We start from the raw sequence: 15,113 nt of genomic DNA on the forward strand, positions 1-15,113 counted from the left end.
ACGCATCATGCTCCTCAAATGCATGGAGTCAAAATTATGTGTAATTTATTTCGAATGCACTTTTCTGTATCCAAGTAGATTCACATGTACCCGACTCTCTCCTCTCTCGCCGCTCTTCATATGTATATGTATGTCAAAATGTATCTTATATACTAGATACATGTATCTATTAGCAACAGTACATGTATCTAGGCTATTACATCTGACTTGAAAGTTGATATATAATTATTAATTAATGACACAATATGTAACTATTTCAAGCCATAGGGATAGTTTTTCCTAATAATTGACTATAGGAAAGAATTGATCTAAGAACAAAAATTACAAAATTAGAAATCCCAACAATAAGAAGACACAACTGAGGGTTATTTATGTCTATCGACAACAACCTCTCTACCCAACAACGATAACATTTAGATTTGCCTACATCCTACCCTCCCTCCAACCATGTGGGATTACACTCTAGTATTGTTGAGGATCATTTTCAGACATCAATTAATCGGACCACTTGTAAGTGAAATATTGAAGTAGGGCAGTTTAGATTCATCTAAATTCTGCAACTTAAATAATTGTACAGAAAATCAGACACATAGCAAGAGACAAGAACACTTCAAATTGTCATTTCCATTACAACTATATTATACTCAATCATGGTGGAAATTGATTGTTTAACATTGTGTAGAAAAGAAAAATGCGAAAAGAATTGAAACAAAATCTTAGAATCCCTCTCTAGTTCATCCGCCAAAAAACAAATTACCTAATCGATCCTTCAGAAATGGATGTGACCTTGCAAACACCAACAGAAGTGGTGAGTGGCAAATCTTTATAGCAAGCAACCAACTCCTTATTTGTGTGCAGATCCACCTGAAGAGTTTCCCAAACCTTCTTCTTAGGATTCAAGACATCATCGGCCTTGCCATCAAACCCAGGGAACGTTACTCGTTCACCAATTGCAGCATCTTTAGGTGGCTCAACTAGTTCAACCTGACATGCAAATCATCATATATTTGAATCAGTTCACTTTCCAACTTTTCCTCTTTTGGTCCTAATAGTTTTTCTTTGTTTTCTCATTTCAACCAAACTTATCAATAGTTGATGCATTACACAGTAGGTGTTATATTAAATTATAGAAACAGATATTTACAAGGCCTGAGTCAATAGATAGTGGTGATAATCAAGGAGGTCTATGCATATGGGATTGTCATGAAAAATGAAGAATCTTTTCTTGCTTTCCTCAACTAGACTTTGGAAGCAATGGGAACAAAGTATGCAGTTTGTGGGGTAGAAGGTGTTAGGAAGGGAAGCACGAGGATTGTGTAGTAGGAGATAGAGGAAGAGAAGTAATGAGGAAGAATGGAAAGCCCCTAGCTAAAAAAAGAAAGAAATGCACATTCTAAAGGAAACCAAAGCAGTTAGAACCAGGGTTAGCTCTTAGACAATAGTAATTTCCAGTTACTAAAGCAAAAGCTTTAAAATCCTAAGGTTAAACCCGACAACATATAGAGTCTTAATTTGCTATAGGAAGGTGGGACCCTCTAGCATTATGTCCTAATAATTCTCTCCTTTTATGTAGCCTTCTGGCAAGGTATGTAGGCAATATGTCGATAAATAGAATAGAAGCATTAGGCTGCCACTAACCTTAGTGTGATCACTATTAGAAGCAGCAAGAACCATTGCCTGGGATTTTATGCCCCTCATGCTGGCTGGTTTTAGGTTGCATAGAACACAGACCTTTCGATTCTGATAAAAAGATATAATTGTGAAAATTGCTAGGTATAACAGTTTAATCATCATGTAGAAAGATTATAAAAATGCAAACCTGCATTTCCTCCAGAGGAATATATTTTACGAGGCCACTAACAACAGTTCTGGGCTGAGCTTCACCAACATCAATCTCTTCAACATACAGAGAATCAGCATCAGGATGTTTCTGTGCTCTTGTAATGAGACCAACACGAATATCAAGTCTGCTAATCGAAATTTCTGCTTCAACAGAGGCTGAACCCTTAGCTTTGGCTTCAGAAGATTTTGTAGCACGTTCTTTCTTCTTATTAGCATCTGATAGATACAGAAAAACTCAATGTGATCAACAGTCTGCGCAATAATTTTGTAAGAACTTATTCTAACATATAGCTATCAACCCATGGCAAGGATCCCTCGCCACTTCCCCACAAAAGAATAGGAAACTTTTGAGCAAGAATATGATAATATATCAAAGGTTAGATATAAATGATTTAGGAGTTGCCATAACAAATTAGAAAATAGGTATTACTATTCCAAAGAGTGGGGATGGATATAAAGGATTTACATAGTCGATCCCAATTGATTAGGATTGAGGCATAGTTGATCGATAGATTATTGATGAGTCCATATTTAAAGGTCTGGCATCAAAGAAACAAGGACATAAACAAGGGAGGTGGTGATGCATGTCAACTCATTCTGGTTTTATGATATAAGGAGAGTATGCAGAAAAGACCTAGAAGAGGAGCTACCTGAAGGTGCAGGCTTAGAGCAGATTACACAGAAACAATGCCTAAAGTTCCCCTACTCAATATTTATTTGATACAACCTGAGAGACTGATAGGAAGACACTGCATTTTCTGCTATCCGAGATCTCCAACCCAGGACAAAGGAAAGACAGCTACATATATACTGACAGAAAACATGCAGATAATATTTTTCAAGAATAAGTACCAATAACATTCCCCAAGAATAATAAGGCATCCCCAATTGATATGCCCAACAAGATCCACCGAATAAGGTGAACTGGACACTTTCCAATTCATTTTTTCTGAAATTTTCTTTCCTATTATAAGTTTACAAAAAAAAATCATGATATGACAGTAATGAAAGGAAAACAAAATGCATTCAGGATAGGGAATACTAGTTGTATAAAAGTACTTTCTTGTGCCTCTTTTGGGTGTGTTTTTCTGTTATAATTGAAATTATTTTGATAGGTTATTGTACTTAAATTCTTACTTAACAGATGAGGGCATACAAGAAAGTAAGCATAACTAACCTGAGATTTTTGCTTTGTTCAACTGATCAGTGATCTTCCTTGCCTCAGTTTCAGCCTTCAAATTCCTATCTGCCTGACTTCCAGCAAACTTTTCTCTGTAGAATTCAACTTCTTCATCTTTCTGCATATAATCACGTTCGGTCTCAAGACTATTAGCAAATGAAAGAATGAGAAAATATGTAGTAAAGAACAAGACTACAATGCATTACCAGTTCTTTGAACAATGGTGTTGGTATACCAATTTTGTGACCTGCAGGTAGGATATGCCATGGTCTTTTGCTTTTTTCTATGTCACCTCTTTCATCAGACAGTGAAAGTTGTGTTTCAGGAGGAAAGTTAAGCTGCTTAAGCACCTGTGAATCAAGTCGTAAGAACATCATTCCATTGAGTACAGAAGAAACCTCAACCACAGTATGATGTACAAGCATCAAGCATGAGCAGAGACAGGACCTCAGCCACAGTTATATGATGCAATGATGACAACAGAGTTCTTACCTCCCGTGAAAAGGAGGGAATAAATGGCTCTAAAAGACATGCAAGAAGATATACTAGGCCGGAAGCAGTGCTCATCACTATGGAACACGAATGCTTATCTTCCTTGTAAAGTCTCCAGAATTGACTCTCCTACAAAAAGAAGTATGGACAGTCTGAACTCATGAGATTAAAGTAACCATGAAACTGTCAACAACTATTACTGAAATTCAAAAAGCAGTTTCTAAATTAAAATAGAAAATACAATCGCATGAGCAACTGATAAATCAAAAACAGATAGTTGAGACGAATTTGACAGGCTTACTTGCAAATAACCGTTTCCTTCTCCAGAAATGGACATAGCAATCTTCAAGCCCTGCTTTAATTTAACCTAAACCAGTTGTGCAGCATATAAAGGTTATTCAGACCATATAAAGGAAAGAACAAACCAATTGAAGATATAAAGAACATGTAAGATACAATAAGTCAATAACAACAACTACCACTATTACTACTCCTACGTCTCAACCTCAAACTAGTGGGATAGAACTCCCCACTATCCATGTTGCTTCATTTAGATCTATCTCAATCCAATATCCAATAACTTAAGTTCTCGACTCTAGTAATACTCCATATTTTCTACTGGGTATACAGATCCTTAACAAGATAAGAAGAGTTCTAACGAACACTCAACCTAAAGTGTACTAAAATGATTAAGCCTTAATCCCAAATAATTAGTGAGGGAATGCTATACGTTTGCAATTTCTCCTTTGATCATGACCATTGAGGTGGCTAATCCAGTGCATATAGTATGGACATCTGGTTGCACATATTGCATAGTCATTATGCGCTATTTTTACACAGCAGAGTTGTAAAAACACATGAAACATGAAGGGGGGAGGGGGGATCAGAAATGAGCTCCATTTCACTAGAACTGGAAAAAAAAATACAGTTTTGTGGTTACCTTCTCCATGGCTTCTATATATTGTTCCACATAATTTCCAACTTTTTCACCTAAGGCCTTAGTTAAAGGGTGTGATTCAGCTCCTTCAGGGTTGGGAATTATGGAACCATAACCTGAAGCTGTACAACATTTTCATAAGATCTGTTAGATTTTCAATTAGAAAAGGACTGGATTATTTCCAGTTAACACTCCAGAAGCAAAACAAAAAACAAATATCAGCTCCCTTTTTATCTTTTTCTAGCTAAAGCAAGAATCTTCCCTTTTGAGTTATCCTTATGAATATACTAGTAACAAGATTATTTTTTTAATCAGTGACCAACAACAAGATATTTCCAAAGTAAACATGAAGGAACCAAGACACTTATCCAATGAGAAACAACTTTCTGCCAAGAAACTTTTCCCCTTTTTATCTTTCTATGGAAGAACAAGAAATATTTCCTTTCAATTTTGTCATCTCAATGATAAACTAGCATAACACTTCAAGGTGCTAGGTAGATTATTTGTTGATTCACAAGAAAGAGAAACAATAATTTTCATCAATCAACCAGACAAGGAGTCAATTAGACAATACAGTAACAGAAAAGCATGAAACAGCATAACAAACCATGTCGTCTAATACATGAATCAGAGTTACTGGTGAAATAAACACAGATGAAATAAACTGCCAAAGCTTGCTATTGTCTAAATGTATTAAGCCAAACCGACACGGAACTAGCTGACAACAGAAAAAGCATATCAAGAGGGGAGACTACGTAAATATCTCATAGAAGACATCTAGCAGACATACCCGGATCTTTTGCAATGAAACTCAGGACTCTATTGACGAAATTGCCTAAGTTGTTTAGCAACTCGCTGTTTAACTTTGCTTGTAAATCCACCCAACTAAACAAAGTGTCTGACACCTATAATAACTGATATCCATTAGTGATCATACCAGCATAAAAGAACATACAGAATATGGATTTATCAGGCAACAGAAGTTAAAACTGCCAAGACCCCACCTCTGGCCTGTTTGTCAGCAAGTAATATCTCCAAACTTCTACAGGAATGTTTGTCTCTTTTGCATCATTACCAAATACTCCTATGCCCTTGCTCTTTGAGAATTTGCCTGATTATGACAACCAATATTAGAAGTTAAATTTTCAAATCAGAAAAGAAGTAATTCTGTAGTACGAACTGTGGTACCAATATACTAAGTCCCAAGCAGCATTAACATTTGGAAAATTCACAGCCTTATTTCCAACTAACCTGCTTCATAGTTCAAGTATTCTGTTACACTAATAGTCTTCATAAGAGTCCAGTTTTCACGAGTTCCAAGAAGCGTAGATGGGAAAATCACCTGGAAAATACAACATTTGTTTTCTTACGTGCAATAGCTGCTTATAGAAATAATATCACTATGGTTAAGCTTATACAACATAGCAACTGAGCAGGATAATTCGTGGCAATAGGACTCCTAAGCATATTTGTCCAAATCGATCAATCAATTAATCAACCATGCTTCAATTTTAAATTAGGCAGGCAGAACTATATGCTTTCTCTTTATCCATTATGCTCTTTTCAGTTCCATTCATCTAATATAAACTAATTTGTCTGAAGTGACAGATCAGGGGATCTCTAAAACTAGAGACCCTCCGAATCTAATACTTAACCCTACAAGGACACATCCCAGTCTCTAAGAAACTCTAAATCTTTTTAAGTATAATAGTTTGCTGTCCCAAATGAGGGTTGTGCATAATTTTTTCATAGCTTTCTGTCAGGCAATAGGCATTGCCTTATCATCTGATTCATTGGGGATATTAGTACATAGCATTATATATTCAACACTAGTATGAATTCAGATTATTATTTTTGGATAAGGTAGTAAGGATACAATTTTTTGGAAAATCGAGAAATCCGCAATTCCATCTTGAAACTCAGTGGAATAATGGACCCGTCCCTCTACCTTCCACCATTTAAATATTCAATTTGGTTTACAAGCAAGACTTCAAACTCATGAAGTGCTTCAATCCACTACTTATTCAAACTCATGACAGTTAGAAATCTGCTTCTTATCTCTATAAATAACATGTTTATATTGAAAGCTATCTATCTCTGTCATGACACAATATAAATGAACATTTATTAACACCATGAAAACGACGAATGAACATCTTCTAATTCTCCTAAACTGAAACTTGAGTAACCTCCATCAAAGACATCTCACATGCAAAACTTCAATTGGTATCCAGACTTCTTTTGCTGAACAACATTTCCGTAAATGAACAAATCAACATAGTTTATTCAAAAATAAGGTGCTGTCTCATCATGTCATGTGATAATATTCACTAGGCAATGTATGTATTATTATAATTAATAGTTTTTAATAATGTCGGTGCCTTCACCAGATAGCGTGCACCTTGACAAATCCGGCAGTTTACTAATCTTATTGTTATTTTAGAAGTGTGCCCAGCATTTAAGAATGTCCTAGATAGAACTACATAATTTGATTCCTTCTCAACAAATATATGAATCAATATCATTGCCAAAATAAAATAAAATATGAATTAATCAATATGGATGGAGGTAATAAAATACAACATCAATTCAATGGAACCTTGGTCCTTGACAAAAAGGAAAAATGACTTCTATGTTAGCAAAACCCCTATATTAGTAACAGCTTCACTTTTTCATTATTGAAGAACCGATGATTGAGCCCTTCCACAGCAGACACTCAATGCCAATCAAGAATAAATAAAAATAGAAGGAAAAGATTCAAAACAGAGTTCTCTCTTGAATAACAATGTGTGGTCAATTTCTTTCTTCTTTCTTCTTTTTCGTTATCCTATGTAAACTTTGACATGCTCTACAGTCAAATAGAGAATTTAAATATGTAAATGCCAAGCCGCTAGTAATGTTCCAGAGAAAGGTAGCCCAAAGATAATGCAAGAGTATTACACAATTATCAAGTTTCTAAGTTGATGTCTATCGGTCTTTACTTCTCTCTTGGTCAGGTCTAAAGGGTCAAGGGGCAAACACAATCTCAGCACCATAATTTGTCCTCATTATCCGTCATACAAAGTACAGTAACTTGACTTCGTAGTATTCAACTTCCTTTTTACCACCAAAAAGATGATGAAACTTTTACGGAGTTCCTGAAACTTACAGTGTGAAAAGGCACATTATCTTTGCCCATAAACTGATAGAGCTCCACATTCTCTGGATTCTTCCACCACTTCTCCCACTCAGTTGTGTAGCATGAGGTTATAGATACATATCCAATAGGAGCATCAAACCACACGTAAAAAACCTAATTACAAATAGATCAACAAATAACATCATTAAGCAAATATAAATGGTATTGAGCAATAAAGGAGAATTTTGCTGCTTCAAATTATGCCAGCGCATGAATTGGTAACAGCAAGTGGGCTAATTATCAGTAAAAGTAACAAACCGTGACCAACTATTGTTTAGCTAGAAAGAAATAACAAGTTACAACTAACAGTTTTGCTCAATCAACCTTGTCCTTATATTTTTCATGTGGAACTGGAACCCCCCATTTCAAATCTCTAGTTATACACCTTGGCTTCAGTCCTTCTCTAAGCCAAGCATATGTAGTGTGGATAGCATTCTGACTCCATCCCCCAGCCACTGACAGGTCGTTGACGTATGCTTCTAATTCATCCTTCAGCAAAGGGAGCTCAAGAAACAAATGATCTGTATCTCGGATGCATGGGGTGTTACGGCAAACCTGTAGAGTAAGCAAGCTAAGCGTTCAGTAATAAGTAAACCATTACCACATTCATGTATTGTTAATCCAACATGCTTTAAGTCCTTAGAGTTTTGGTATTTTAAAATTTCCAAATACAAGTTGTTTAACCTTTGTCACAAGTAAGTCAAGTCTCTAGGCAAAGGAATACTCACTTTTAAAAGAAACTAGATGATGAGAAGTATATTTCAGAAGTATTTTTTTAACAACCAGATGATGAGAAGAATTAGAACTATACTGTATTAAGAAATACACGTGTGGAACGAAGAGGACAAGCAAACCTTGCATCTTGGATCCATCAATTCAGTGGGATTTAAGAGCTTCCCACACTTCTCACATTGATCTCCTCTTGCAGAATCATAGTTGCAACCTGGTGTTGGGCAGCTACCCTCTACAAGCCGGTCAGCCAAAAACTTTTTGCATGTCTCACAGTACGGCTGTGAAATAAACTTAGCTTCAGTAATAAATATGTCAAATTTGATGCATCAATAGGGTTTGTACAAATTCAATCTATGAGATATTTTAACCCAGAGCTTGAGGCCTGACAATAGCAGTGCAGAACCAAGCTGCTACCAGAAAATAGTACACATTAAGAATTATATACCTGTTGCATGGTGTTCTCGGAGAGCCAATTATTCTCCCAGAGTTTTTTGAAGATCGCCTGACAAACTTCGGTCTGTTGCGGAGTTGATGTGCGTCCAAAGTGATCGAAGCTTATATCAAACCATTTATACACTTCTCTATGGATTACATGATATCTGCAAAACCAAGAAAATGAAGGAAGGAATTGAGAACAAGGCATGCATGTTTAGCTCCAGTGATTGGGAAGAACGGTCACCACAAAATTTAACCGTTTATAACAACATAAAGTGAAAGGATTAATTTGCAAGAATTTAGGGAAAAAGAATGTCAAACTATTATTACTATTATTATTGTTATTATTACTATACTACTATTATTTTGAGTCAAAGAACTCCCCTCCCTCATTTTTGTTATACAGAGACAACTGTTGAAGCTGATGAGGACCTTATCAGTTAGAGTGAGTGAAAAGGACAGCACAGATGAGCCCGCATTTGTTCCTGTACATGGAGATTCTTTACCATTTGTCATGGTCTTTTTTTAAAAACTCTAAGAGTTGCTTCATTAGTCAGTATTGCGAGTACTTACGTTGTCACGACATTTGTAAGTTTATTTAGATTTCTTGAAGTTTAAGGCTGTGATGAACATATGAACTCAATTATGTTGTGTTACGTATGATTGACTAGTAATGGATATTACACCACCACCCCAATCCTAATTAATTTGGCACCATTCATTCTTTCTTCTTCTTCCCTCTGTTTTCCATTTTCTGCCCAATATTTTGTTCTCATTTTTCAGTCCATTTATTTTATTTTCTACCCAGTTCAGTTTAGGTGTATTTTTTGCCAATAAACAGAATTTTTTTTTTTGAAATGAAAGAGGCCCAAGAGGATGGATTGTAAACAGCTTTTCATATTGCAATTCGAACTAGATTGTGATTAAGGCACACTAATTAATTGAGATCTAATATCAAAGAAAAACGAATTACTTGTCACAAATTTGCTTGGGAGTACAGTTTTCTTCCAAGGCTTTAGTCTCTGTAGCTGTGCCATATTCATCAGTACCACACATGTATATGGTATTGTAATCCCGAAGTCTACAGTATCTCGCGAAGACATCCGCACTCAACACACCTACAACAGCACAAAGAAACCATAATTTGAATATAAAATCAACATCAAAAACAGCGAAGAGAGGGAAAAGGAGGATTGAATTATTGTGATTACTTCCGATGATGTTTCCGAGATGAGGAACGTTGTTGACATACGGCAAAGCGCTTGTGATGAGGATGTTTCTTTTGCCGGGAATCGGAAGTTTGGGAGAGGCCGGCGGGAGATTGTCACCGTTGCCGGCGGTGGAAAAATCGCCCATCTCAGATAAGTTTCCGGCTAGGGTTTTAGATGACAGTATTTTTGGTGGGATTGCTTTTGTTAGAGGATGTTTGGAGTGCTTAAGAGTTAACTTACTTTTAAAATCAGTTTTTGATTTATAAAATTGTTTGACAAATATATAAAAATAATTTAAAATTAGTTAAAAAAAAAAAAGACTTAAAATAAGTTAAATGTTTAACAAGTTAAAAAATAACCTAAATAAATTTAAAATGACTTAAAATAAGTTAAAAATTAAAAGTAGGTTTTGATAAGGAAATGCATGGATAGTGTGGCGGTGTGAGAGCTTATTTATGGATAGTTTCAACGGAGGCAGAGGTAAGTTGAAGAAGTATTGGGAAAAAGTGATTATACATGACATAGTGCAGTTTTAGCGTACGGAAGACATGACCTTAGATAGGAGATTAAGGGGGATATGAATGAAGAGTCCGGAGCCTAAAGGGCAAAAAAATTGTCAAAAAATTCAAAAGGGCACATAAATTTTTTTTAAAGCAATTTTTAATAATAAATAAATAAAATTTACAAAATCGCTGCTAGGGCAGCGATTTTTCGTTTTGTGTCAGAGGGAAATCGCTCCATTTTGGTTTTAAAAAAAATTGATGTGCCCTTTTGGAATTTTTGACAATTTTTTTTGCCCTTTAGGCTCCGGACTCTATGAATTAAGATAGAATGTTAGTAGATAGTTGAGTATTGTAGTCTTGCTTATCCTTCAATACTAATAGTCGTAGTATTACTCTTGTTCCTTTGACTTCTATTACTATATATGAATTATTGTTCGTTTTTTTTATCATGTCTTGTGTAATATTTTATCTTGATTTCTTCACTCTTGCTATTCTTGCAACTTCAGTCATGCATGTCTGAAATTGTTCTCGAATGAGAAAACTTACAAAAAATAAAATATGAAAAAAAAATAAAAATACAAACTTCATTAATCATGTTGTCCCAAATTTAGAAAAAGTGGGAAATTAACAATAATCTAAGACCTACTATGTGCTAGTTATAATAAAGGCATCGAAAATAGCAATAGCAATTGCAAATGGAAATTAATGATCTAGGATCTTTTTGACAAACACCACTACGTTTAACATTGAGTCCAACAAAAAAATTGAAGCATTTGTCTTGGCAACAAGATTTTGTATTGCACTCTCCAAGTAATAACAAGCAAGGTGGATCATCCTCTTCCATTGTTCTAACTTGTTTGCCTTCTATCACCATTCTTGCATCCACTCTCTTGCTAACTGCATTATCAAAATACTCATTAATTAACTAGCTTCGTGATGATTTAAATCCATAATTTAAGAGTGGGAGGTATGGTGGAGAATGCATACCACCTGAACAATCCCTTTTGTTATGTAAAAAAATAAATGATTTGGGGATTGTCATAAGGTGAATAAATAATACAGGATTATTTATTGTAAGGACATTTATGTACTAAGGTTTTTCGTATTCATGTATGGGTTGTACATCTACTTTCTTCGGTCTGTTTTAGTTGTTGTACTTGCTAAAAATAATGAATTCTAAGTAGGCATTTGGCCATGCGATACCATATCACGATATGGTATCGTGAGATGGAATCAGCATTTGAACATGCGATTTTACGCTGATTCCATCTCATGATTCCATATCATGAGATGTGATTCCATATTCTCCAAAAACCATGATATAGAATTATATGGGAATTCCATATCATGATTTGAGATATTTTAATACAAAAATTGATCCACGAGTTTATATTTTGTTAAAACAACCCACATTTATATCTACTAACCATTTATTTCATATGTAAATAAAATTTATAATCACATCATTACTTTTTAAAATTTATTATTCTCACCGGCATAAAATTTATTATTCTCACCAACATATAGTCACTTTAACTCACACCAACCGATTATTGAGTAATAAATTTATTTTATGGCCTTAATAAGTGTACATTTATATTTTATGTGTAAGTTATTAGTATTTAGTTACATATTTCCTATCAACTTTGTTTAAAGAGATAATATTTATTTTATGATTTTGCATTGTGTTGGAAGCAATATTTTTATTACTCTTACAAACATTATTTTTATGAAGTGCATTCTATAATGCTTCCAATTTATTTTATGTTCATTAAACTATTATTGATGTATTTTTTATTTGATAGGATTGTGTTGGTGCGATTGATGGAATATATATAGAAGGGGAGGTTCCTAAAGCGGTGCAACAAGCATATTGTAATCGCAAAGGAAGAACATCACAAAATGTCTTATGTGCTTGTGATTTTGATATGTGATTTACCTTTGTTGATGTTGGTTGGGAAGGTACTGCGCATGATAGTAAAGTATTTGAAAATGCACTTGTTGAACCAACGCCACAATTTCCATTTCTGCCATATGGTAACTTTAAATTACATCCTTAGAATAAGTATTATTTATTTACACAAAGCTGTCTCATTTACGTCACATATGCTTTTAGTAATTCTTTATAAAATGTTTGTCGGTAGATAAATATTATGTTGTTTGATGCTGGTTTTCGAAACACAAAAGGATTTTTAGCTCCATACAAAGGACTACACTATCATTTGCAAGATTACCGAGGAAATGAAAGAGAGCCTCAAAATCCGAAAGAACTGTTTAATTATAGGCATTCATCTCTGTGCAATGTGATTGAACAGATTTTTGGAGCTTGGAAAAATAGATTTAGAATACTGAAACAATGCATGAACCATTATGATATTGATACACAAATGAAAATTGTCAAAGCTTGTGTAGTGTTACATAATTATTTGCGAGAATACAAAAATACTGATGAAATATTTATGGTCTAAGAGCATGAAAATATAGTTGCGGATGATATTGACCACAAATGGCTCAAAGTAACAATGTTGGTTCGTCTTCTCGGTCACATGATCAAGAAATGCAAGTTCAACGTGAGGAATTGTCCGTACTATGTGGGAGGATTATATTAAAGACTAATACACTACAATTCATGTTCATTTTTTTTATTAAATTAAAGTTAGATGAAACAATTACTTAAGTAGAGAACAAATAACTTTGTAATAATTTATTATGCGATTTTATAAATTTTTGTTTATTTGATAAGATTGAATAAACAATTGGGGCTATAACTTATGAGATTTTTATGTTTATGAGAAAATATACAACACAAAAATTTCATATCGCATGTCCAAACAAAACTTCAATTTCATCTCATGATTCCATATCATGATACCATATCATGATTCCATATCATGATACCATATCGCATGGCCAAACAGGCCCTAAATGTAGTGGTTATTTAGAAAACTAAGATGCATAATTAATTATTGATTTTCATTTTTATCTTTTTAACTCGATAAATGTGGTAAAAAGAGAAGGTAATATTAAATTTAGTCTAATAACATTTTTAGTTAATGTTTTTTTATGAGGCATGCAAAAGAAAAACATAACAAGTAAAATGGATCGAAAAGTGTATTATATGTTCCAACTTATAAATATAGATTCTTGTATAATTTATACTAGTATTTCCTTTGTTTCTTTTTAGTTGTCACAATTTCCTTTTGAGAGTCAAAAAGATATGAACTTTGACTAACATTTTAAGATGTTTTATTCATTATATTGATATGAAAAAAATTGCAATTTAAAGTATTTTTTTTTTCGTATAAATTTTTAATATAATTTGCATATTTATTATTTGTGCAATGAACAGTGCTGGAGAGAGACTCTACCTCAGGCAAAACCAAGGAGGATGAGAAGCCATAAACATTGATAGATGGATGTCATCTGCACAAACATAATAAAAAAGTGAAAAGAAAAGAAAGAAAGAAAGAATGATGTTAATTTTAAAAAAATAAAAATTATTGATAAAAATCAGTAATTTTCAAATGTTTTAAAAAGAAGGATTATTCCTTCCGGATATATGATAAAATTCAAACAATACAGAAAAGATAAGTATGATCTATGTCAACAAAAGGGAAAAAAAACATCTCGATACATGCGTCAAGCTATATTGTAATCAAGGTAACACAAAATATATGTATAATAATAATAAGCTATAAATAAATAATTAACCTTGAAAAATGTTGCTGAAGCTTCTTCACTGGGATAACCTCTCTCACCAATGACTTGAATATATAATAATATAATTAAATATACCTCACAAACCCTTTTAATTAAGTAACCATATCTAGAATGACATCAACATATAATAATTACATATTATGATATATATGTGGTAAATGCTCATAAATCAAAAGAGAATCGAAAAGGTAATAAGATAATATATGAGAATCATGATCTAGAATGACATCAATATATAATCATTACATATTATGATATATATGTGGTAAATGCTTATAAATCAAAAGAGATTTGAAAAGGTAATAAGATAATATATGAGAATCATGATATAGATATTTGATGCAAAATGCTAAGATTTGGTTTTATAGGCTTTGAATTTGTTATTTCTTCTAATTATATGTTCTTTTTACAAAAGATTTTGAATTTTACTATATTATCTTTGGTGAATAATTAGGTCAATATTACATTTGCTTAGGTTTCACTATAGTATCTTTTGGTGAATAATTATGCCTTTTAATAAGATCATAATTATGTTGAGGGAACTTGACCAATGTCAAAAATAACTTTTATTTTAATATGAACTTAGTAATGTTAAAGTAAATAAAGCATCATATCAGGCTATCATCTTTGTGTTAATTGTTCATCTAAATGAAAATTTAAAGCAATTTAGCTATACATTATACATAAACATGCAGTAACATACACTAATAACCATCAATAGTAAAGAAAAAAATCTTTGATTCCGCTCTTCATCGTTAAGAAGAGCTAGGTAACTATTTAATCGAAAAAGATGGAGTAAATCAAAGATCGATATTTTACTTAACTATATATAATAGCGCGTTCCAACATGTAAATGATAAACAAAAAAAAGAAAAAAATTGAC

At 33.4% G+C, this 15,113-nt stretch overlaps 1 protein-coding gene across 1 annotated transcript; it reads right to left on the reverse strand.

Moving 5' to 3' along the window:
* Positions 1-597: 597 nt before the first annotated feature.
* On the reverse strand, positions 598-10,211 carry LOC125817284 (methionine--tRNA ligase, cytoplasmic-like). Its single transcript, XM_049496825.1, has 17 exons — positions 10,008-10,211; positions 9,770-9,914; positions 8,807-8,960; positions 8,484-8,639; positions 7,954-8,184; positions 7,600-7,743; positions 5,703-5,793; positions 5,456-5,562; positions 5,242-5,356; positions 4,455-4,573; positions 3,816-3,881; positions 3,515-3,643; positions 3,229-3,372; positions 3,020-3,140; positions 1,820-2,058; positions 1,639-1,740; positions 598-984 (listed from the first exon to the last, which is right to left on the reverse strand). Exons 1-17 carry the CDS (start codon positions 10,150-10,152, stop codon positions 754-756), a joined length of 2,439 nt encoding a protein of 812 aa, XP_049352782.1. The 5' UTR covers positions 10,153-10,211; the 3' UTR covers positions 598-753.
* Positions 10,212-15,113: the final 4,902 nt, after the last annotated feature.

This window comes from Solanum verrucosum, unplaced genomic scaffold (genome assembly GCF_900185275.1).
Source record: "Solanum verrucosum unplaced genomic scaffold, falcon-dt-bn FXZP01000259.1, whole genome shotgun sequence".
Taxonomy (NCBI): Eukaryota; Viridiplantae; Streptophyta; class Magnoliopsida; order Solanales; family Solanaceae; genus Solanum; species Solanum verrucosum.